This window comes from Musca domestica, unplaced genomic scaffold (genome assembly GCF_030504385.1).
Source record: "Musca domestica strain aabys unplaced genomic scaffold, Musca_domestica.polishedcontigs.V.1.1 32, whole genome shotgun sequence".
NCBI classification, from domain to species: Eukaryota; Metazoa; Arthropoda; class Insecta; order Diptera; family Muscidae; genus Musca; species Musca domestica.
The window spans coordinates 3187356-3215297 of record NW_026712311.1 but is presented as its reverse complement, the minus strand read 5'-3'; the positions used below and the strand labels follow the sequence as shown (position 1 = coordinate 3215297).

General features: G+C 31.6%; 1 protein-coding gene across 1 annotated transcript in view; it reads left to right on the top strand.

The window, feature by feature from the left end:
- Positions 1-5967: 5967 nt before the first annotated feature.
- The window catches only part of LOC101901807 (carbonic anhydrase 2), a 31606-nt gene continuing 9631 nt past the window's right edge, over positions 5968-27942 (top strand). Inside the window, exon 1 of the mRNA XM_059125184.1 lies at positions 5968-6378. Coding sequence (XP_058981167.1) covers positions 6345-6378 — 34 coding nt within the window. The 5' untranslated portion in view covers positions 5968-6344. The remainder of the gene's footprint in view (positions 6379-27942) is intronic.

The window sequence follows — 27942 nt, the reverse complement described above, 5'->3', positions numbered from 1 at the left end:
TGAAGGAATGGTCCGAACTCTACCATCTCTATAACAGATCTTGTGTTGATGGAAATATTCAGTTTTACCAAGTCTGAATGGAATCGAATGTTATTTTCGTGTTTTATGACCTTTATGAATATTCAAAATTTTGACCATTTGTGGGAGAGGTACCAAAAGGAGTGGACCAATACATCCCATCTTCACATCCGACCTTGGGTTAATAAAAATATTGAGATGTGTGTAATTTGAAGAGCACCGAATGCTTATTTCGGGTTTTATGATCTTTTTGGTTATTCAAAGCGTTGATCTTTTATGGGGGAGGTACCAGAAGAAATGGTCCGACCTCTATCATCTTTATAACAGATCGTGTGTTGATGCAAATATTGGTATGTGCCAAGTCTGAATGAAATCGAATGTTAATTTCGTGTTTTATGACCTTCATGAATATTCAAAATGTTGACCCTTTGTGTGGGAGGTACCAGAAGGAGTAGACCGATATATTCCATTTTAACATCAGACCTTGGGTTAATAAAAATATTGTGATGTGTGAAATATGAAGACAATCGGACTCTTACATCAACATTTTATACGAGTTATAATTATTCAAAATTTTGACCCTTTGTGGGGGAGGTACCAGAAGGAGTAGGCCGATATTGTCAATTTTTGCACCTGACGTAGCACTGATAGAAATATTAGGATACGCAAAGTTGGAGCAAAATCGGATCATCCTTTCTCTTTCTGTGCAGCAAAATATTTTTTTTGAAAATTTCGACCTTCTGTGGGGTACTGATATTGCCCATCTCCGAGCCGGATATAAGTTTGACAATAACATTACGATGTCAAATCGGATACTCCCTTCGAGAGCTATCGTGCGCATTAGCCAGCCAGACAGACAGGCGGACGGACATCGCTAGATCGACTCAAAATGTCCTGAAACGGATTTGGTCCAAAGGGACCTAGGGTCTAGGGTTTGGCCGTATCATATGGATGAGCCATATGGATGATGAAATAATGATTTTAAATATGTTTATCGTAAGAAAACGTTCTCGAAACTGCTAGTTCTTGTGTATTCCTCGATAGACATTTTATTTTAAGTCAGCCCTTACCTCAGAATGGCTGAATTTTTTTTGCCAAAACCGGATGAATAATGTTGTACTTAAACGAAAATTCAAGCTGAGAATTTTTCGTAACGAATTTAATGCCAATTCGACAGAAAGTGCGGGATGACAATCTATTACCAGTTTTTCAGAAAAACAAGTCGCATATTTTTCCTAATTGCAGCAAAATGAGAATTTGAAGCAAAATTCAATCAAGTCTCACATTATTTATGAAGGCAATGTTTTAGATTTCTGTTTAGATTATATTCTTTTTTGATATAGGCTATAAAAGTCATGAAAATGACAACATATTTGGTCTAGGGAAATGTAAATATCTTGCCAGTTGTACGGCCATATTCAAGGAAGAACTACAAAGTTAAACAGAGTTGTATTTTCCGATTGTTTGTCTTTTGCAAATCTTAGTTAAGAATTAAATTTGAATTAAGATAAAATGTGGTCTATGTAAACACAATATTATTTGGGTAAAATGGCCACACCCTTGCCTTCTGCAATTAGATGAATACACTGTTGAACAAAAACAACATATTGCCTTCATGTGATTTTACAATGTCAAATCAAATAAATAAATTAAACAAATATTTAGAGTTTCAATTACTCATACTTAGAGATTGACATTTCTAACATCTCGATTAAATTCATATGACATTCGCCTATTATTCTCAGAACTTTTTTTTGGTTTGTTTATTAAAAATGTCAATATTTAACCACAAAGAATTGAAATAAATATTTGTATTTGCTATTTTTATTAAAGGTACATATATATATTTTATGTCCACCTGCTGCCACCACCGCGCTCTAAATTATGACATTAATCTCTAGCTTGCTTTGAGCAATAAACACGTTAATATCTTGAGAAAATAGATCACGTGCCTTTTTTTGTGTGTTATAAACAATTGTAGAGTTGTATGTATTGGTGTTTTGCCAATGTTGGTTATCAAGTTTGTTCAAATAATTTAGGTAATTAACATTATTATTAAAATAAAATAAAAAAATCATATATATCACATGTCTATTGTGGTATTGAATAGATAACTACTGGGCGGGCGTATAGATGTCACATTTTTTATCATAGCTGATAACATATTCCTAAGACCTTCAAATGACCTACTTGCCCTACATAGACCATTTTGTGTTTTCTATTAGAAAAAAGAAAAACTATTGGTAAAAAAGAAGTTTTGGGTTTCTGTAAGGCTACTTGGTTGATTTGAAGAATATATTTTAGGTCAGTTATACGAAGGATTTTTTTTAATATTTCGCCAGAAACCGATTTCGTTTATTTCAAAGAAAACTTAAAGGCCTTGACTTTTGAGATTTTATTCTGGCATACGTTAAGGGTTTTACATATGTAGTGTCAAATTTTCCATATGTAGAAGTTGCACACATCGTGTGATACATGGATGACATTTGAGATGTGAAATACATGATTAAAGTACATATGTACTTTTTCGATCACAGCGAGCCCTATTTTCATCCGAAATATATTTTGATCAAAGGTGTTTTTATGTGAAAATACTTAAATTTGCGGTAAAAAGTCATCCATAAAGTATTACATATATTTAGAATATAATAAAAAACAAGTCAAAGACTATCCGTTGGTTTTGCCGATAGATATATACCCTCATCCATGGTAGAATCAAGAAGGTAAGGTCGTGCAAAATTATTCATTTGACAATATCTCATTGTCAAAATATTTATAAATTCTCTGACATACACAAATCAGAGATGGAAACCTGCTTTCTATGCAGTGAAATTTGTCAAGAAACATTACAGAAAATGCAAAGATGGGAATGTTAATTTGAAATGACTTTACCTTCTTCATTTTACCATGCCCGCAGCCAATGTTCGATTATTTAAATATATTTCGACTTCTGTTATGATTATTCAAATTGTTGACCTTCTATGGAGTTGGTTCCAAAAGATTGGGCCAATATTGCCCATTTCGTATATATTATATAAATATTGCGGCGTGCTAGGTTTGGACTATATCGACTGCTTCTTTCACTTTATGTGAGACATGTGATAATTTTTTCAAAATCTTAAAATATGTATGTGTGAGGTACCAGATATACTCCAGCTAATACAGGCATCGTAAATTCCATATTCATCTCAGGTTTCAGGTTGAGAGAAATATTTAGATATAACCAGTTGTAAAGAATCGCTGACTTGTTTGGCAAGTTATGACAGTAAAATTATTGAAAATTGTGCCCCTTTGTGGGTGAGGAACCAGAAGGGGTTGGCAGATACATATCATCTTCACAACAGATCTTGTGCGTTTTGTTTTTCAAAACTTTGACTCTTTGTGGGGGAGGTACCAGAAGGAATGGTCCCATCTCTACCGTTTTCATAACATATCCTGTGTTGACGGAAATATTGAGATGGATTAAGTCTGAATGGAATCGGAGGTTATTTTCTCGTTTTATGAGCTTCATAGATACTTAAAATTCTGAACCTTTGTGGGGGAGGTACCAGAAGGAGTGAACCGAATTATCCAATCTTTACAGCAGATTTTGTGTAAGTAGAAATAATGTTATGTGTGAAATATGAAGAAAATCGGATGTTAATTTCGGATTTTATAATCGTTTTGGTTATTCAAAACTTTGAACCCTCGTGGGGGAGGTACCGGAAGGAATGGTCCGATCTCTACCATCTTTTTAAAAAAATTTGGTTTGATGGAAATATTGAGATGGATCAATTCTGAATGGAATCGGACGTTATTTTCTCGTTTTATGAGCTTCATGGATACTTAAAATTTTGACCCTTAATGGGGGAGGTACCAGAAGGAGTGAAGCGAATTATTCCATCTTTGCAGCATATCTTGTGTAAGTAGAAATAACGGAATGTGTGAAATATGAAGAGAATTTTGGATTTTATAATCGTCTTGGTTATTCAAAACTATGAACCCTTGTGGGGAAGGTACCAGATGGAATGGTCCGATCTCTACCATATTTACTATAGATCTTTTTTTGATAGAAATATTGAGTCTGAATGGAATCGGATGTTTATTTCGTGTTTTATGAGCTTCATGAATATTTAAAAATTTGAACCTTTGTGGGGGAGGTACCAGAGGGAATGGACTGATATATTCCATCTTCACGTCAGACCTTGAGTTCATAAAAATATTGTAATGAGTGTAATTTGAAGGCAATCGAACTCTTACATCACATTTTATAAGAGTTATAATTATTCCAAATTTTGACTGTTTGTGAGGGAGGTACTTTATGGAGTGGACCGATACTGTCCATTTTCGCACCTGACCTGACCTGACTTATTCGCACTGATGCAAATATTAGAATATGCAAAGTTGGAGCAAAATCGGATTATTCTTTCTGTGCAGTATTTTTTTTTTTTGAAAATTTTGACATTTTGTGTGGGAGTTACCAGAAGGAGTGGACCGATATTGCCCATAACTTGATCTAAGTTTGACAATAATATTGCGATGTACCAAGTTTGCATCAAATCGGATACTCCCTTCGAGAGTTATCGTCCCTGCCAGATAGACCAAATGTCCTGAAACGGATTTGGTCCAAGGAGACCTAGGGTCTAAAGCCGTTATTTCGATGAGACACGTTTTGACTGTATCAAATGATATATACCCTCTCTGGCAATATGGCTGAGGGTATAAAAACGGGAATCTATATAGACAATTTTAGACTTCAAGGATTGTAATCTACCAAATCTTCTTAAATACCAAATTTCATCAATTTCGTCGGTAAATGTGACTAGGATTATCAAAATATGGAATATCGGTGAGTAATGTTATATGTGAGGTATGGGAGAACGAGGACTTATAAATACAATGTTTCGCCACTGGAGCTAGAACCCATTATGACCTACAAATACCAATTTTTAGACAAATGTGGCAAAAATCACCAAAATACCGAATTTCGGGAGGTACCATTATATGGCGGCTATACCAAAACGTGGACCGATATATCTCATTTTCAATACCAATCATCCTAGACACAATTCAAATTGTTCTGCCAAATTTTGGAGCTGTATCGTGACAGACAGACAGACGGACTTCGTTAAATCGACTTAGAATTTTATGCTGATTGTGAATATTTATAATTTGTGGGGTCTACGACGAATATTTGGGGAATGCCAAAATTAATATACCCTCTTTTTCAAGGTGGAGGGTATAAAAAGTAAATGAACAAAGCTGTTATGAAGAACAAAAAAAAACTCCCTATTAAATAATCGAAATCAAGGTGGAAATATAGAATGTACACAGCGTCCACTACAGTAGCGTCCCTTAGAAAAATCTTTATTTATCTGTTAATCAGTTTTGAATGCGTCTCAGTAAATATTTTGCGAGTTTTCGTCGCTCTATCAATAAAGATCTTACTTGCGTGATCATGATATATGTATGTACACATACCCACGCTTACATCCGTGAATGTGTGTGTGTGCTTGTGTGATGAAATATTGTTATCTTTATTTCACTTTTGACAGAGTTCATGTTTGTTTTTATTCCAATTCGTTTTTGCCCGCCATTGTGGTCTCTCGTACCACTGTGTACTTTGTTGAGCAAGTTTTGTTGATTACGTTCGTAAACAAAACATAAGTGGCGTCGCAACACTTTCTGTGACACAACATTTTGGGGATATACCACCTTTGTACCTACTATTCTGTGGGACAGCGGCTATGCACTGTGTGCACCATCAACAGCAACACAACGCGACAGCAGCAAGCACAACACCACCAATACAATCAACAACATCACCCGACGTACGAGCGGCCATAAGCCGCTGTCGCCAATACAACCACACAACAACAGGAACGAATTTCACTTAATGCGAATAGTAAGTAGCAGCAGCAGCATTCAACATCGTCCCATCGTCGTCGTTGTCTTCGTGCCGTTATTGTTGTTGTCTGTCATTCGCACGCCTTAAAACAATTCCGCACTGTTCTGTTCGTTCTGTGTTCTATGCGGGATTGAGCGATACATTTTGACAGACATTGTTATATTATTTTCCATTCAGTCTTTATTTAACAGACTAACGGTTCGCGTCGCTGGAAAAAAATCATTGATTCGAATCCCGAAATATTGAAATCGGCGTAAATTTTGTTATTAAAAAAAGCTTGCTTGCCTGTTTTGATTTTTTGGTGATCGGTTTCTTTGGCGCTACGCTCAAGTTAAAGATATTTTGTGCTTTTGAGTTTTAACACTCAGCTTTTTTTGTTAAAGAGAAAAAATTATTATTTATTTTGTTAATTAATTTAATAATCACCACTTAAATCAATATGTCTCACCATTGGGGTTACACTCAAGAAAATGGTAAGTTTTCTTAGAAAAAGTTTCGAAATTATGCTAAATTATTTAAAATTTCTAGTGTTTTTCTAAGGCTATGTTTACATTTGTTTTTGTTAGTTTGGTGGTTAGTTCACAGGATTTACATTTAATGAAAATAAACGTCAAATAAATCATCTTCAATATTTGACTAAATTTAATTCTTAGAAAAAGTTTCGAAAATATGCTAAATTATTTAAAGTTTCTAGTGTTTTTCTAAGGCTACGTTTACATTAGCTTCTGTTGTTTTGATGATCTGTTCACAGGATTTAAATTTAATAAAAATAAACGTCAAATAAATCGGTATCAATATTTCATCAAAATATTGACCAATTTAATTCTTTTCTTAGAAAAGTTTTGAAATTATGCTACATTATTTAAAATTTAAAGTATTTTTCTAAGGCTACGTTTACATGAGCTTTTGCTGTTTTGATGGTTAGTTCACAGGATTTAAATTTAATGAAAATAAACGTCAAAAAAATTGTTGTCAATATTTGGCAAAAATATTGACCAATTCAATTCTTTTTTTAGAAACGTTTCGAAATGATGCTACATTATTTAAAATTGTAGTATTTTTCTAAGGCTATGTTTACATTTGCTTGGGTTGTTCTGATGGCCTGTTCACAGGATTTAAATTTAATGAAAATAAACGTCAAATAAATCGGCATCAATATTTGACCAAAATATTGACCAATTTAATCCTTTTCTTAGAAACATTTCGAAATGATCCTACCTTATTTAAAATTTCAATATTTTTCTAAGGCTATATTTACATGAGCTTCTGTTGTTTTGAAGGCCTGTTCACAAAATTTAAATTTAATGAAAATAAACGTCAAATAAATCGTTGTCAATATTTGACCAAAATATTGATCAATTTAATTACGCGTTTTACGAAGAAGATAATTTATTTGACGGATAATCCAAGGACTTGACAGTCTAAATAACGCGTTTTATGAAAAGATTTACACCGAAAGAAAAGAAAAAGATTTAAATGCGGCCACGAATGTTTACATTGGAACTTTTGGCAGGTTAATCTTCTTTATGAGGATTTCTTTTATTGGTGAAAATCCTATGTTAAAAGGATATTTGAAATTGATGAATTTTGAATTGAAATGCAAGAATTTTATGACATTTGAAGATTTGAAAAATGAATATAAAAAAAATTACGAATTATGTAAGGGCATACAAATTGTTTTAATTATATATTTACAGATCTTTGTGTAGATTTGTTTATAATATAATAGTCAAATATTTCTTTCTTATATAAATGAAAATATTTTAACTCTGAAAATTTACTCCCAATTTGATAAATTAAAATATTTAACTGTCACATAAAGCTTCGCAACTAAATATCAATAAAACATTTGATCTGTTCCAAAACTACAAGGATGTGAAACTTTTTACTGCGATAACCGATTTTCCCTTTATGATATCGGAGAAAATTGCAAAACTAGTAGATTCTTGCATTTTTTGGAACAGAGCAATTATTTAATTAAATATATCCCGTTCCAGAGCTGCAAGAATGTATACAATTCTTACTACGATTTGTTATCGATTTTCCCTTTATGATATCGAAAAAAAATGCAATTCTTGCAGCTTTAAAAAAAGGCTTACCAAAGTAAATGAATAAAAAGTAAAAATTTACTGTTACCAAAAATGATCGTCAAACGGTTAAAACTCGTTACTGATTTTTTATTGGCTAATATATCTAACACTCCCTACTCCGACACGATGTCACGGTAAAAATTTTCCTCAATTTGCTATTGATAATCTTACCGAACACACCCTATATTTAAACGTCATAATGACAAGGATTTTTTAAAACAATAAAAAAAAAGTGAAAAGAATATTTGCCCAACCCTTTTAACTTTTAGTAAACATATTCTGAGACTGAATTCTTCTTCTTATATGACAATGTGAAATAAAAATCTTCACAATGAAAGGAAATTACCACAGTAAAATTAAGGAGGTAAAGTCATTTTAAATAAGACTATACATCTCAGCATTATCTGTAATTTACATTGTCAAATTTCACTGAATTAAAACAGGTTCCATCTCTGATTTATAAATATAAATCACAGATGGGATGAATAATTTTGAAAAAATTGTAAACATATGATTGCATGATTTTACCTTCTTAATTCTACCATGAAAATGTCAAATGACACATTATATAAAGAAAATATTTTTCGAACCCATCTATAGCCGGTTCATCTTCCAAATCTAATAAAAAAAATCTCCAACGAGGTTTCATGATTTTAAGGAAATTCTTAAATATCGCCCTTTATAAATATATCATGATTTTTTCATTACCTATTGGCACATGGTGACAAATGACTACAGTGTAAACGGAGTATAAGTCTATTATATCTTGGTCGCCTTCCAAAACCATTGAATAATTTTCCCCAAATAGGTTTTATCCTTAAATATCGTCCTTTATAAATATGTCGTGATTTTTTAATTGCATGTTAGATGGTCACAAATGACTACAATGTAAACGGAGTATAATTTTATTAAATCTTCTTGAATATTTCGAGTAGATTTAAAATGTCAACGCAATCGAACTCCACTCTCGAAACCATTGGATTTTATTTGACGTATACGTAATGAAATTGACAGTTGAAATCAACTGGATTTTCTATATATATATAGATTTTGATATATTTTTGCTTCCGCACCTGATTGAGTAACTTTTCTCTCAGAATGTTTATGTCATTTCGCTATTTATGAGTGTTGCTTTAAACATTTGTAAGGAAGAAGAAAGAATTTGGAATTGTCTTGAAACTAAAATTCCCTCCACTTGATTGCCTACTTGTCGCCATAATTTTAATCGCCTTTTTTCCCTTTACCTGATTTCCTGACGCTATTTGCACACAAATCAATTTCACATATTTTCTTTTGTGTTTTTTTTTTTCAATTCTCAATCCATTTGTTATTGCATTTTTAAATATTTACACGTTCTATTGAATGGTGGCTTTTTTAAGCTTGAACCCATGTCCCCCGCCACCACCACCATCATGAACGAACTACAATACTTGATCTCTCATCCATGTGTGTGTATGGGCATTTCAATCGATTGTAGACGCTTAAAAGTCTCGTGATGAATATCGGCACAAAAAATGACGACATCATTATTGGCTTACTGCATTGTTGTTGCACAATAAACGCGGCAGCTCAATGTTTTGTTGTTTTAGCCGGGAGATGAAAAAAACTTGCACATTCACTTCCCCAAAGTCCACCCAAAGTTCCCATAACAAAGTGGACAAACAAAAAACTAAAGTGTTCTGAATATGTTTTGTTTTTTTTTTTTCACTATTGAAACTCGTTTTCATTGTAAATGTTTAGTTTTCTTTGTTGTTATTGTTTTACATGATAACTTTCTCGATTGTTGTTATTGTTTTCCAATGGGATCATAACGAAATTTCTCTTAGTTGATGTTTCCCATTTAAAGCATTTCAGGTAGTGTTTGTGAGCCTGTTCGAGCCTGTTTTTGGTATGTTTGACAAGTATTACACGTTTATCTAAAGTGGGGTATACAACATTGAACCTGTATGCATGCCCATATTCGTTTGTCACCTTGCATTTACAAAAATCCAAGAACAATTTTAATTTTTTGACATTATAACTGTCAAAATAACTGTCAAAAATTAAAAAATATTTGTGTGACAATAACTGTAAAATTATAAAAAAAAATATGGTTCTGGCTTTTTACCATTTTATAATTTTTGGGAATTGCAATTTTTATACCCTCCATCATACATAGTATATAGGGTATATTAAGTTTGTCATTCCGTTTGTTACACCTCGAAATATACATTTTAGACTCCACAAAGTATATATATTCTGAATCAACGTAAAAATTCGTCCGTCTATACGTCTCTGGAAATCACCGAACGAAATGAAATAGATTAATAAAATTGTACTCAAATATATATTATGTCAGCATTACTTTTGTTATTGAAAATGGGCCATGTAGGTCCACGTTTTGGTATAGCGCCCATATAATTGTACCTTTCTATTTTCGGTATTTTGGGGATTAAAGCAACACTATTCCCCAGAATTGTTCCAAATTTGGTATTTGAAGTTCGTAATGGATACTACAGCCTATGGCAGAAAATTGTCTGTGCAGGTCCACGTCTTCGTATAGCCTCCATATAACGGCACCTCTCGATATTCGGTATTTTGATAATTTTGGCAACATTATTCACCGGAATTGTTTCAAATTTTGTATTTAAAGTTCGTAATGGATGCTACAGCCTATGACAGAAAATTGTCAGTTCAGGTCTACGTTGTGGTATAGCCCTCATATAATTTCCTCCCTATATTCGGTATTTTGATGATTTTAGCGAATTGTTTCAAATTTGGAATTGTTTCAAATTTGGTATTTGAAGTTCGTAATGGATACTACAGCTTAAGGCTGGAAATACATAAAGAGCATATTTGGCAGGCTTAAGTCATCGGCTGGCTTCTTCGGAAATGAACAAAGGAGCCTAGGCCCAAAATCGAACTAAGTCAACCTAAAACTCCTTTGTTCATCTACGAAGAAGCCAGCCGGTGACTTAAGCCAACGAAATATGCTCTTTATGTATTTCCAGCCTAAGACAGAAAATTGTATGCACAGACGCACGTCTTCGTATAGCCTCCACATAATTGTACCTCCCCATTTTCGGTATTTTGATGATTTTACCTACATTATTCACCGTATTTTTTTCAAGTTTCGCATTAGATCCTAATATAACGGCTACATTCGGTATTTTTAATATTTTAAAAGAACTTTTATAGTTTTTTTTTTTTTTTTAATTGCCAATTTTTTCCAAATAATGAAAAGTATTCAAAGTTCAGTCCGTCCGAAATTAAAGTTTCTTTACTTGTTGTTCAATTTATTTTTAGGAATTACAATTTTTATTACATTTTATAATAGCGAAAAGATTTTCTCGAAATTTCCTGATACGATTTTATGGTGTCTCAATTCAATGATATCACAAATCACCAATTTGTTGAAGCCTTTTCGCACACATATAAATAAGTCTATCATGTGCTCATCAATGTCAATTTGTTTTGGAAAGAAAAAGTTGAAATGTGGTTGGATAGCTTAAAAACAATATTACTCATTTTGCGGTTTCCGCTAGACAAGACTAGTTAGTCAGAGGCTCTGAAATTTCACAGAATCTTATAAAATTCCAAAATGTGTGATTCCACTAATTTCTTTGCTATCTAATAATTATGTTGTCATACGTTCAACAACTTCACATGGTCAATTTAATGTGTGGCCCAGTGACTTAAGATATTGCTCACTTTGCGGTTATTACTAGATTTCAAAAGCGAGTTTTTCGTTTAATTTGCTAAAAAATTCCACAACCAGTGTTTTTTGGCAATTTTTTGTTTTTGTTAACCCACAAAACAATTGCATGTTTATTTTTTACGCATTTGTGTTATAGTGGTGAAGTCTTTTGGATTTACGTATGAGAATTTTGATTAGCATAGTTATACTAATAAATCGTCTCAAATCGTTTTTTGGGATACTAACGCTAGCTGAAGCGTGATGCACAAATAAATATAATTTTATTGTTTCTTTATATGAATCAACTTACTATTCCAGAGAAAAAAAAAACCGGAGGTTGCTTCAGCTTACGTATATAACATTGGGGAGACAAAAAAAATATAAACATCTCAAATAATGAAATGTTGACATATCATTATCACAATATATTATTCAACTGGCCTACATATATACCAGAAATATTTTTCAACACAGAGTCAAAAAATGACGTCTGTAAAACAAATTCAGAGAGAATGGGGATTAGTTGTTTAAAATATTTATCCAGTTATTGTGTGGCTAAACTATGTATGAGCTACTTCTATCCATGGTAGAATTAAGAAGGTAAAGTCATGCAATCATATGTTTACCTTTTTTTTCAAAAATTTTTTTATTTGACAACATCTTATTGTCAAAATTTATATTTTTAAATCCATTGTATACACAGAAATCAGAGATGGGAACCTGTTTTTTATTCAGTGAAATTTGACAAGATAAATTACAGAAAATGCAGAATGGATGGTTTTGTTCGAAATAACTTTTAAGGATTTCATGAGAGTAGAAATCCACTGGATTTGTTTTGTGTGTATGGCGTTTTAGTTTAAATGTCAACTTTGCACATTCATATGGAAAATTTGGGTTTAAAGACTGTTGCCCTCTCTTGACTGTTGTTGTTGAAAATATCAGACAATTTGTGATGTGTAAACGCACGGTAGATATATTTTATTAAGTCTTCTAACACAATCAAAATACAACGAAAGCTGCACTGTTTCAGGAAACTGTAAGAATTTGCCAAATTTGCCATTTATTCGATATCGATATTTTCTAGAACAGAATACTTCTAAATCAAGCGAATTCCATTTGTCAATTCCATTGCGTATACGTATTATGTATACGTATATATGACAGTTGAAATCCACTGGATTTGTTTTGTGTGTACGGTGTTTTAGTTTAAATGTCCATATTACACATTCATATGGAGCGCTTTTATCTTACGGGAGGCAAAATGCCCACACGCAATGATCGTGTTTACAAGCCATTAAAACTTGGGTTTAAAGACTGTTGCCCTAATTTATTTGCTAAATCTTGTGGAATTTGGTTTCATTTGAACACTTTTTTTCAACTCTGTTTTTAGGGTACAAAATGCATATGCAAAAGTTCATGTAGACAAGTTCGTGTAGACAAAATAAAAAAAAAAAAACTATTAATTTACTTTAAAACGTTCTTAATCAAGTCGATTTCAACCGCCAATTTCATTGGTACATCAAATGAAATCAACCGAATCCAGAGGATTTCATTTCAGTTGCAATCCACTGGAATTTGTTGTGTGTGGAACGTTTTTAGTTTAAATGTGCATTGTATACATTCATGTGGAACGCTTTTATCTAATGCCTGGCAAAATTCTCATACACTAAGACTGTGTTCCAAAGCCATTAAAACTTGAGTTTTAATATAGTACTGTAAAAAAAAAAAACAAATAATAATAAAATATATTTTTCTTATCCCTTGCCCTTATCAAGAAGATAACTGTATGAACATTTCAATTATTCCTATAAATATTGAATTTTTTGGTATATTTTATTGCTTACAACTTACTGTCATATGCAACTGTCATAATGCATCGACACAGCTGCTGGGTAAAAGAATTGTCAAACAAATTTTGGAATTGAAAATGATGAATGAAAAAGTACTCAAGTTTGTAAGAATTGTTGAAAACGTCATAATAACCTCCGATTGAAAACATAAACAAATCTTCTTAATTTTGATTTTTTTTTATAAATTTTGCCACATAAATGTTTACAAGCGTTGATGCATCTACCTGTATTCTTCTACCATGTCACTGCCACTGTCACAATGACCATATAGACTTGTCTGCATTTATTTAAAGATTTCGTAAAACTGGGTTAAATAAAATGTTTCATGTAAATTCGGCTTAATATAGAAACTCTAAGTTTTACCTTTTGATTAAACAGAAAACTGGATTTCTGTGTCTTTTTATGACGGAATTTTTATCTTCTTGATTTTTTGTGCTAAAGCGGGGATTTTTCCAATCTGAATATGCATAATAATACAAAAATATCATTTAGCACAGATGCGGTTTTATGATTATTATTTTCTTTGGAATACAACGCTCAATGGATTTCAGAGGTACATAGAACACATTCGTCAAATTCTTAATACGAATGTGCAGTTATTGCTTTAAACACTTTTTAATAACTAAAAAAACTACAATTCCAAAAATTGTTAACCAAAATAATATTACGTAACTGAGGAACGATTATAAATCACTTCATGTTTACTTTTCAGTTTCAAACAATTTTTCCCGATTTTCCCTTTGTTATTAATCTTAATTATTTAATTCTGTGCTAAACTGTCAAGAACATTTCCAATAACAATAATTACAACTGTGCAGTCTATTTATTTCGGACAGAATAGAATTAACATAAATTAATGCATTGAACTTTTAACTAGAGCTTTGTGTGTGCGCAATTCTTTCCGTTCTAATTTGCCAGAGAACGAAAGTCGGAGAATAAAAAGAAACCGAAAAGCGAAAGTAAACTGTGGTAGTGAGTAATATCTAAACATTAAAAGATTTGAGAGTCTCCATGGTAGAAGAATTTAGGTAGACAAATCGACACAGCTGCTGGGACAATGAGCTGTCAAACTAATTTTGAAATTAAAAATGTTGAATGAAAAATTGTTAAAATTTGTAAAAATTGTTGAAAACGCGTATTACAATAAAATATGAATGACAGTTAAATGGAAATCAGCTGTTCTTCGAAGACCTTGTAATGTTCTTCTCGTGTAAATAGTTGTTAATTCTTTGTGTGTTTCCCTCCTTATATATTTCCTCAAAACCGTTTCTACACACTTCCAATTAGCTGTCAAATGTCAAAGTAAATCATAGAAAATGTGGTGAATTGTAACGAATTCACCAACCTATGTACTTATATATGTTTTCCTACAAAACTAAACTATTTCCGATATTGCTTATTGTATCGTGCTGTCTTAATTTAAATTGACAGCAAACGGTACTATAATTATTGATTTCCAAACAAAAAACATAATTATCTGTTAAATACTCAGGCACGAGATGCATTTATTTTTTCCTCTTTTATCGGAAGTTTTATTTGTGAAATAAGTTAAAATGAGAGTGAAACCGGTTTTCAACTGTTTACACAGGTGCTTAAATAGAAACCCATTGTATTTCTTGAATATCCCATGCATTTACATATTTTCTAGCTTCCAACACAGTCACACAAACACACACACACACACACCGAACTTTAATTCACAATGTAATGTTTTGGATTGTTTTTATAACACGTGCTGTTTTTTTATTACTAAAACACAAATCTCGAGATAAGATTTAATTTATAGCCCATTAGTTGTGGGATGATGCATACATTTCATTAACATGACAAATGTAAACAACTATTTTTTTTAATTTTTAAGAGACTAGTTAAAGTAAATATATTTTGTTATTCAAAATAGTTAAAGTTAATGGTCTCATTCTTAAATTGGGAATTACTCATATTATATATGATGGAGCGTATTTACATTAGGTATGTACGATAACTATTCCGATAAAAATTACTCAGTGACATGAACTGAGAATAATGTCTCTCTCTCTCTCTCACACACATACAAATGGAACAACAGCATAATCTTGCAAGAAGACAGCTGTTTCGCAACATGTATGCGTTACACTCTTACATCTTTGGCCAAAACGAATGAAAAATGACAATATATATGTGTGTGGAACGCTTTTATCTCACGGCAGGCAAAATGCTCACACACTATGACTGTGTTTACAACCAATAAAAACTTGGTTTTAAAGACTGCTAAATCTATTTTTTTGCTAAATCTTGTGCAATTTGCTTTCATTTACACCCATTTTTTCTTCAACTCTGTTTTTAGGGCACAAATTGCATATAGTACAGCAAAAATGCAGATGTTGACAAGGGTTATTTGTTGGGACATTAGTTAATTACCAAAAATAATAAGAATTTTATGTTTCCTCTTATCCTTTGTCCTTATGATGTTCATCTATTTAAAAAAGTCAAAATACAATGACATATATTGATGTACTTTAACACTTACTAAATCAAGTGGATTTAAAATGTCAATTTCATTGGTTCGACAAATGTAATCAACCGTAAAAATGTTTATTTAATGGCATAATACAACGTTGAATATTTATTCTCTTACAAAAGTAAAGTATGGCCTAAAATTTATAAACGATTTTGCATCGACCACAAAACAGCTGTTTTTTTCAATCAGCTGATATTACTGAATAATTTGTACTAAGTACATTTTTCCAGTAAGATTTTACAAACCCTCAGTAACATAACTGTCAAAATCGCACTCATTACTCGCTCTCATTTACTAGACTTTGAACGAAATATTAATATTATTATTCGAAAACATAAACTTATAGTACGTTTACTTGTTAGTGGATTTATATGTTTAACAGTTTCAAATTTTTCAAATAAAAAAAAAAAAATATTGGTTCAATATCAAATTAATTAAATTATGAACACAAGTTTTACTACTTGCCACGCTTCATTGGCCATTAAAATGTACAGTAAACGGCAAGGCAGCATAAAAATTGATATTGAAAATTTTGCAACACGCAATCTTTCAAGTTCAAAAACTAGTTGAGTTCATTGTTCGGAAATGAGAAACTATAAAAAAATAATATTATTAAGCGGCATAAAGTTTTGTCATAGGGCGTTTTGCATGGAAATGCAATATAAACGTCACGCCTGACATTGCGCTACTAAAATGAACTTGATATAGTTAATATTTTTAATTGGGAATTGATACAAATTAACAGGGGGATTCTTCAGCAGGAGAATTGAGTTCAGTAGTGGAATTCCCTAACTCATTTTATGAGTTACCGCCAAAAGTCGATTAAATTAAGCCGCTAATAATTTCGGTAATTATCTTCGGTAAGTTAGTAATGGAATCAAAGTAGTCGCTATGACCTACCGATAGATACCAATGTTGTCAACTTTAACTTCTTCTTTATATCCTAATTTCGGCTTTCGAAGTTACCGATTTTTTCGATAATTCAAAAATGAAATGTGTTTGTAAATCAGGGTTGTATTTTTAGACAGTTAGCCTTTAGTAAACGACAATAACTGAAAATCTGTTTTTATCGTATTTTAATTTTTCTTCATCTTTGGCAGTGACCCAGTTTTATTCTTAATTTTTTACCGCTGTAGTTATTTTTAATACAGTTATTACATGTAATTATGTTTATTGCTGAGATGCCACTGGGGTTTTAACGTTGACATCTTAAAATAAAATTCCAACAGCGATGTTTGCATAGAATATATCTTAGCATTATATAGGCATCTATTTTATATGTGTATATAATATAAAGCCAAAAATATCTGTGGTTATATTGCACGATAAAAAAATAGATTAAATTATTTGCATTTTCCACTCGACTTGTCACATATAAAGATATATTTTTATTTTTAGCCTTTTTTATATCACAATATTAAAAAAGAAATATTATCATTAACATATATTCGAATGAAGAACAAAAAAACTTGATGCCGATAAATCTTGATTAACTGCACATATGAAAAACTGAATCATATAGATATGTGGAAAAAATGGAGACTATATCAGGTTTACACATCATTCATAATTAATTTACGAAAGATAATTGTATTATGTCAACATGGTGTAAATATTATTTCGATATGGTAACAAACATAATATGGTTCCTGATTATCAAAATTTTAGAATTAACCGATTTTGAACTCGTCATGTTGTTGTCATTTCATGCATCATATTAAAATCACAACACTTTTTTCCTTTCCACAATAAATAAACATTGTTAAATTAAATTGTTTTCACTTAATTTAACAGTTTAACTTAATTATTGGTCGGAGCTCCTGTTTGATTAATGACTATGTTTTATTGTGGCAGAAAATTGTCAATGACAATTACGTGAGAATTTTCCACAATGTGAACAATATAGATTTAAAAAAACAAGTGTTTTTTACTGTTTGCGAATAATTACTAATTATTTTTTGCAAGTTGACAAAATAACTTGTGCGATTTTTTGCTGTTTTGTAAGTGTTTATAATATTACACATATTAAAAGAACACATATTAAAAAGATTTATTGCCAGAACAAAATTAGCAAAAAAACGTTGTATTGCGGCTTTTCAAAGTAAAGCAATGATGTTTCCGTATTTTTCCTAAAGTGGATTATATTTGTGAAAATTGCATTACGTGAATAATAAAGGAAACAATTGGTTTAGGTTTTTTGTTACGATAGGAAAATAAGTTACAAAAGATAGCAAAAACTAAAAAAAATTGGAACTTAATTTGTAAATGTTGTCAATTTTTGGAGCGAATTTTACTATGGTGGGCGGCTCTCAACATAGGTTTTTTATACCCTCCACCATAGTATGGAGGATGTATTAAGTTTGTCATTCCGTTTCTAACACCTCGAAATATACATTTTATACCCCACAATGTATATATATTCCTGATCCGCATAAAATTCTTCCGAGCGAAATGCAGTAGATTGATAAAATTTTACTCAAATGTATATTATGTCTGCAGGATTCTTCCGAGCGAAATGCAGTAGATTGATAAAATTTTACTCAAATATATATTATGTCTGCAGGATCTTTGGTATTGAAAATGGGCCATGTAGGTCCACGTTTTGGTATAGCCCCCATATAATTGTACCTCCCTATTTTCGGTATTTTTGTGATTTAAGCGACATTATTCATCGGAATTTTGGTATTTGAAGTTCGTAATGGATATTACAGCCTAAGACTGAAAATTGTCTATGCAGGTCTATGTCTTCGTATAGCCCCCATATAACGGTACCTGCCGATATTCAGTACTATGATGATTTGAGCTACATTATTCAACGGAATTGCTTTAAGTTTGGTATTTGAAGTTCGTAATGGATACTACAGTCCAAGACAGAAAATTGTCTGTGCAGGTCCACGTTTTCGTATAGTCCCCATATAACCGTACCTCCTGATATTCGTTATTTTGATGATTTTTGCCACATTTATCCATGGATTTGTGTAGAAATTGGTATTTGTAGGTCATAATGGGTTCCAACTCCGGTGGCGAAACATTATATGTATAAGTCTACGTTTTTGTACAGCCCCCATATAACCGTATCTGACGATATTCGGTATTTTGAAGAATTTTTCCACAAAATTTGTCAAAAGATTGGTATTTGTAGGTCATAATGCGTTCTAGCCCCAATGGCGAAACATTATATGTGTAGTTCGAGGTTTTTGTATAAACGCCAATATTCGTTTGCCACATTTTCCCACAAAATTTGTCAAAAATTGGTATTTGGAGTTCGCGATGGGTCCTAGCTCCGGTGGCGGAACTTTGCATGTATAGGTGCACGTTTTCATATGGCCCCCATATAACCGCACCTCCCGATATTCGTTATTTTGATGATTTTTGCCACATTTTTCCACGGATTTGTCTAAAAATTGGTATTTGTAGTTCATAATGGGTTCTCGCTCCGGTGGCAGAACATTGAATATTTAGGTCCACGTTTTTATATGGCACACATATAACGATACCCACCGTTATCCGGTATTTTGATAATCCTAGTCACATTTATCCACGAAATTGTTTCAAATTTGTTATTTAAGAAGATTTGGTAGATGGCAATCCTTGAAGTATAATATTGTCTATGGAGGTTCCCGTTTTGGTATGGCCCCCATACAAGGGTCTCACCCACAGCATTATCCAAATGGTCTTACTGCTATGTTTAAAGTGGAACACATTTGAATTCAGATGCTTTTATATAAGAATTTTTTCTTACCCAATAGTGGAGGGCATTAAAAGTTCGGCTTTGCCTAACTTAATGTTTTTTATTTGTTCTTTATGCTCAACGGGAAGAGATACACTTCTCTAACTTTCCCAAAATAATTCACTGAGTAAATCTGATTCGAAACAAAGAAGTGTAGTGTACACCTAATATTGTGTCATAAAAGGAACGCCATCTATACTTCAAGTTTTCCTCAGCTGTTTTCAAAGACTTCACAATGTCAAATTTCATTGATCCATTCTAATGACTGAATGGCCACACATCAATTTCGTCTCTCAAAATCCCATCGAAAATTTCCAATTTTCCTATATTTTTTGTTTATTTTAGAACAAAAATTATCCGTACCTGCGGTGTAAACCAAATTGTTATCTTAACGCCCATTTGATTTAAACCCGAGTTCAATTTGTAACGAAAACATAGACAATAGTAATAAGGAAACCTTTCATTTAAAAAGAGAATATTAAACTGATCATTAAAATACATGAACATTGTCTAATGCAGTAACAACAACAACATCCGTATGATGAAACTTTTCGTTGTTGTAATGGAGGTTTGTAATTTCATGAAAACAAACCAACAAACGAACATACACGTTCATCAAAATAACTTTAGCCGGCAATAAACAATGGTGACATCTCTGCATCTGTGTGTGTGAGCGTGGATCCATTTGATTTTTTTTTTTCATTTTCTGTTAAATGATCAAAATTTATCTAAACACGCTCAATAAATCCCGCCAATCAAGCTCCACACATCAACCCGGTTTAGTGTGTGTGGTGGCAGTGACACAAAACATCATTCCCAGCGTCATTGGCATTATGTCACATTTGTGACTTGTTGTGGGCTCGTCACAAGAGGGATCATGTTCTGGATTGCAATTGAATATCTCATCACATCTCGACTGTCGGCGTCGTCGTTTTGTAATGTTAAATTATTAAATTGCTCTATTATTTCATCATTACCTATCTCTACTTTAGACATAACCAAAAAACAAAGAAAAAAAAAGCAGAGCAAATATTTCCATTGTTTTAGAGAACGAAAGATAAGGGCAGAGGGAGAGAGAGAGGGTATTGTGCAATAATTCAATTGACAAGTTGTCTTTTTTTAAATAGAATTAAAATGTTCTTAATTTAGAAAATGGGTCTTTCAATAGATGATAGACAAGCAAACTAATAGCATGTTCACATATGTACGTTAAATCTGAAATTCTAAAGAAAATATTTTATTCGACCTATCACTTTATCATTACTTTGATATTTAAGGGTGGTAAATGTTTGATAGTTATACTACGTTTACAGTATACTGGATTTAGTAAACCCAATGAATTTTAATTGTCAATTCCATTAAATATACGTCAAATAAACCTTTATAAAGGTGGGTTAACACAGGAAAAAAGCTCTAACGTAAACATGTCATCATATATATTCTCATTAAAACACATTTCTTCATTAGTGTGGAGAAAATTAAACCCAGGTATTTTACTCTGTGTTGCATCAACGCTTGTCAAATTTTTTTTAAATGGTTTGTCAAAATAAGTAGATTTTTCATGTTCTTTTATCCGACGCAAATTGGAGGTTATTTTTACAAATTTTTATAATTTTTCATTCAAAAATTGCAATTCCAAAATTGATTTGACAGTTCATTGTGATGTGTATTTTTCAAGAATTTTTACAAATTTTAATAATTTTCCATTCAAAAATGGCATTTCCAAAATTGATTTGACAGTTCAATGTCCCAGCGGCGGCGTTGATGCGACTACCTGTATTCTTCTGCCATGATTCGACCTGTCACTTAATTATTATGTTGACATTAACATGCCTTTTTTACAATTATACGTCAAATATACCCTTATAAAGAAGGTTAATCCAGAAATAAGCTCATATGTGAACATGACCTTATATTCTCGTTAAAACATATTTGTTAATTTGTGCTGGAAAACCTGCACTCCATCTGATTAAACCCAGGAATTTTACTCTATGTTAATAACTGTGTGACTATTGCTCAAACACTTATAGCATGTTTACACTTACAAATTCCAATAGATTTCAGTTGTCAATTTCAACAATTCTCAACCCAAATCCTGTGAACCCAAACCAAATCCTGTGAAATTATTATTTTTAAAACGCAGATATTATGTTTACATTTAATTTAAGTTGGCAACTCTATTGCAAAAACACTAATAGTATGTTTTCATATATGAAATCCAGCAGATTTCAGTTGTCAATTATATTGTGCATATTTCAAAAATTGTCACCACAAATCCTGTGAAATTACTATTTTAATAAACGCTAACATTATGTTTACATTTACCAAATCCAGAGCATTTAAGTTGGTAACTACATTGCTAAAACGTCAAATAAATCCTCGTCTATTATTATTTTATTAATTGAGGAATTGACATTTAAAAAACTATAATACTTAAATTTAAACAAGCTTTAACTATGGTTTTGCCCATATAAAGTCGCATGGCCACATATCAGTTTCCTCTACATGGAAAATTGCATTAAGCTTATAACTACTACATAATTTGTAAGTTAAGGTCGTAAACATGGTATAAGAATACAGGTAGTCGCATGGACACAGCTGCTGAACTGTCAAACCAATTTTGAAACTAAAAAATTTAATATGAAAAAAATGCATGTTTGTAAAAATTGTTGAAAAATGCATTTCATAACAATCTTCAAATGGTTTCGTATAAGAAAACGTATTACGTATACTAAAATTTTTGACATATTAATGTTCTCAAGCGTTGATGTATCTACCTGTATTCTTCTACCATGGTCGTAAACTAGACTAGGGTGGAGATTTATTTATTTTGAAAATTCTTTTATATTTCGAAAATCAACCGAAATTTTATCGAAATGCATCCCAACACTCCTTTATTCTTTTACGAAAGAGCCAGCCGATAATATAAGACTGAAAAGGTGAGAGTACATAAAAAGCGTTTTTAACTTTCTTAAGTCATTGGCTGGCTTCTTCGGAAATTAACAAAGGAGCGTAGGACCAACATCGAACTAAGTCAACCTAAAATTCCTATGTTCCTCTACAAAGAAGTCAGCCGATGATTTAAACCAGGCAAATAAGCGTTTTATGTATTCTCACCTTAAAAATTCTTCTATGTATCTATTCGTTATGTTTATAAACCACTGTTTCCAACGAAATGTTGCATGGTTTTTTTTTCGAAACATGTTGCCAAACACATATGGGGAAACCCCTTAAATGCATACAATGCTAAATTATAAAAGTATTACATTGGAAAATATGAAAAACATTTGTGTTATGTCATACGCATACAAGACGCTAAGGCGCTTAAAAATTATAGACGTTTGTAATTTAAATTACATAATTGGCATACTAATATTTCACACACTAAACACAGAAGCTGTACAGTGGGTTGAAATAAGAAGTAAAAAATTAAATGTAAATTTCAGTCTTTCAAAGTGTTATAAGAATTTGAGACGTGTTTACACAAAGCACATTGTCCCAAATCAGAGTTGTATTTAACTACCACATACTCACTGATTCGATAATCTTCATCACTGTCATTATATTTTACCGACGAAAAAAAAGTACATATATACTTCACTCATGTATTTCACAATTGAAATTTCGTCCATGTATCTAACGATATGGCCAATTCTACACAAGGAAATGTTTACATTACTGCATATCTAAAAAACATTTCGTCCACATTACCACTGTGGGTGTATTTCACCTCTTTTAGCCTTCTACATATTTGTTTACATATTTTTTTGTCTTTCACATACAATCAATTTTAACATTTGGTGCTTTTGTTTTGTTTTTAATTTTTATGGATTTTTAACACACACTGCTTTCTTTAAAGGCTCAGAGCTTTGACGAGTCCAATTTTTCGCCATAATTATTTTAAAAATTATTACAATTTGAAATTGTGCCATTAACACACAATGAAAACAAACTTTGATCAACAAAGTCGACGCAATAAAATGTAAATTTCTTGCAAATAAATTTTGATTTGACTAACAGCCAAAATAAACAAAAATATTTATATTCCAGTAGACTGGATGGTGATACAAAGAAGAAAACAAAAGTGTAAATATAAATATTTTATCTAATTTTTTTATTTTTTTTTTTTTGAAAATGATGGCATTGATATTTTGATTGATCTATAAAATTGAAAAAAATAGATGGAGAAAAACAAATAAAGTTTTTTTTAAGTATTTGCGACTATTCCATTTTTAAAATAAATAAACAAGGATATTTTTCTCGCTGTGACGACTATACAAAAAACAAAATCCTATCGTATATACCATGGTAGAACAATCATGGTAGTCGCACCAACACAGCTGCTGGGACAATGAACTGTCAAACCAATTTTGAAATTGAAAATGTTGATTGAAAAATTATTCAAATTTGAAAATGCTTATCATGACAACCTCCGATTGACGTCGTATAAGAAAGCATATAAAAATCTACTGATGTTTGAAAAACGTTTAAAGAAATGTGACATATCAATGTTCCCAAGCGTCGACGATTAACGACGTAATCTCATTAGCCAAATCTGTAATGGCAACCCTTAATATAAAAATAAATTCCATAACTATTTACACAAGACGAGTGGCAATTTTTTACCAAAACTAAATAATATAGCCATCTGTCGCTTCGATTAAATAGAACAATTATTAATTTTTTATATACGCATGTGTCTCTTGATAAAAATAACTAACAAATCTAAAAAAGTAAATTTATCGGTAATAGTAAAATGAAAATTTTCTATATTCTCCGATCCACATTGTTATCACGATCTTTAGGTTGCAATTTCTTATTATAGTATGTAGATGCCAGGAATTTCAAACCGTAAAGGAGAGTACATAAAACGCTTCTCCGGATGGCTCAAGTCATCGGCTGGCTTCTGCGGAAAAAGAGCGAAGGGCCAAATTCGAACTAAGTCAAGCTAAAACTCCATTGTTCCTCTACGAAGAAGTCAGCGAATGACTTAAGACAGTCAGAAAAGCCATCTCTGATTTGTGCACATACAATGGATTTATAAATATACATTTTGACAATGAGATGTTGTCAAATTAATAATTTTGAAAAAGTAATGTAAACATATGATTCCATGATTTTACCATCTTAATTCTACCATGGAATATTATTATTATTTATTTATTTATTTATTTATTTTTTTTTTTTTTAAATATCACATTTTTATCTTATAAAATTATGCCATGGTAAAGTACACAAAAAAATCACCTCCTTCTTGTGTTGTTTATTTGATTTCCCGCTAAATGTCAAAAAATGGGAAACAAACAAACATCAGCTGATTATCATCCAAATCATCTTAAAGCCAATGTAGACAATCAGTATTTATTTGGGGATTTCGCGAAACGAATTGGAGATAAACAAACATCAGCTGATTGTCACTTTTAAATAATCTCAAAGTGGATGAATGCGATTTTCCCTCATTTCAGGATATAGTAAAACGATATAATTCGACATTTTCAATGAATGCAATTAGTTAGCATGATAAAATTAAGAAGGTAATGTAATTTCAAATAAGCATATCCATCTTTGGATGTGCTGTAATTTATCTTGTCAAATTTCACTGAATAAAAAGCCGGTTCCTATCTCTGATTTCTGTGTATACCATGAATTTATAAATATAAATTTTGACATCAAGATATTGTCAAAATAATAATTAAAAAAAATGTAAGCACATGATTGCATGTCTTTACCTTCTTAATTCTACTATGGGTTATTATTATTTTTTTTTTAATTGCACATCTCATGTTTATCTTATAAAATTATGCCATGTTACACATGGTACCAAATTCCTTTTGTGTTGTTTATTTGATTTCCCGCTAAATGTCAAAAATGGAAAACAAACAAAAATAAGCTGATTATCATTTAAATCATCTTAAAGTCAATGTAGACAATTAGTATTTATTTGGGGATTTCGCGAAACGATATGGAGATAAACAAACATCAGCTGATTGTCACTTTTAAATAATCTCAAAGTGGATGAATGCTATTTTCACTCATTTCAGGATATAGTAAAACAATATAATTCGACATTTTCAATGAATGCAATTAGTTACCAATATATATCAAATTCAAAATTTTCTTTTCCGTATTTGTAAAAAATTTCCCTTAGAACTAAAAAAAGTGGAAAGTTCTGATTTAAAATAAAAATCTCAACAACCCATTGATATCAGTTTTATTGTGTAATTTAAACAGCTATCATTAACAATCATAAAAACGTACATTTCACCAGACGCCACCATTAAATTTTACTTTGTAGAATTTTAAAAACACAAAACAAAAGAAATACAAACAAAACGTGTTTGAAAATGCCTTATCATATGAAGATACCGCAATTATGTTTAATTAGTCTGTATTTCCCCACGCTTGTTTTTTATTGTTGACACTTCGGCGTTAATTGTTTTAGAACCAATTTAATTTATATCAATCATTAATTAATCACATCTATGGGGATAACGCTTTGCTGAGAGGGTGGGTCTATTTGTTATCTTCTTCTTCTTCCTTTTTTTGTTTTTGATTATATAGCTTCTGCTAGTTTTTGTTAGTCACATGAATAATATTCGGCACGTGATATCTGTATCTGCAGATGGAATTTTTGATATCTTATTTAACTGGTGTATGTGTGTTTTGAACTTTTACAATTTGAAATATTATCTGGTGTATTTTTGTGTATTATGACAATGTAAACAAGGCATTGTCTTTTGTTTGTACTTTTTTTGGAGAATAAAAGGTGTGTTTTAATTTCTTTGAATGAAATGCGGAGAGAAAAGGTGGGGCATATATAGGTCGTGTAGTAATTCATGATAAATCAGGGCTATGTACAAAAAGTTAGTAACATCGACAGTTAAAAAATAGGCATTTGTCAAAGGAAAAACTTCCAAAGATCCCTTTAGATTGGCTGATTTCTTGTGTGGCCAGCCATCCTAAGAAGCGACTAACAATGGTCCCATGGCAGAAGAATACAGGTAGATATTTTTTCAAATATAAGTTAATTTTTATATGTTTTCTTTTACTACGTCATTCAGAGGCTATTTTAATTAGCGTTTTTTCAACAATTTTTACAAATTTAAATAATTTTTTATTCAACATTTTCAATTCCAAAATTGATTTGACAGTTCATTGTCCCAGCAGCTGTGTCGACGCGTCTACCTATATTCTACATGAATGGTCCTTTTCGAAAATGCAACATTGCACTGCGTGTACGGCGCCATATATTTGAAATTGCAGCGTCCGGCAACATTGCATGCCTCAGATGTTCTAAAATGCAACCATGTAGATGCAAGAAGGTAGTTGCATCGACACAGCTGCTAGGACAATGAACTGTCAAAACAATTTTGGAATCGAAAAGTTTGAACGAAATATGATCGAAATGTGTAAAAATTGTTGAAAAATGCATTTCATATCCACCCCCGTAAAAAAATATAAATAAATCTACTTATTTTTTCAAAACATTTTAAAATGTTTGACATATGAATGTTCACAAGTATTGATGCATAGACCTGTATTCTTCTACCATGAATGCATCTATGAAACAAATGGCGCGCGAGAAGTGAGAAATACACAAAACGCTATTTTGACTCGCTTAAGTCATTGGCTGCCTTCTTTGGAAAAGAGCAAAGAAGCTAAGGGACAAAATCGGACAGTAAAATTTGACAAGATAATTTACAGAAAATGCAAAGATGGAAATTCATATTTGAAATGACTTTACCTTCTTAATTATATCATGTCTGCTATCAGACGATAAGTGTTTTACATATGCAGAGTCAAATTTTCCATGTGTAGAAGTTGCTCACACCGTGTGATTTTCGATACCAGCGAACCCTATTTTCATCGGAAAAATACAATTTAATCAAAAGTTTTGATTGTTCGTTGTGTGAAGATACATATTCGGCAAAAAATCGTCCATAAAGTAGTTAAAATGTATTAGAAAATACTATATAATCACAATGAAATCAAAGCAAGTAAAAAACATATGCAAGTGTGTGATAGCAAGAATTATGAGTCATATGTAAAATGGCAAATGTAGATGTTGCTCACACCGTGTGATATGTGGACGACATTTCAGTTGTGAAATACATGAGTAATTACATATGTACTTTTTCGATCGCAGCGAGCCCTATTTTCATCGAAAAAACACAATTAGCAGTAAAAAGTC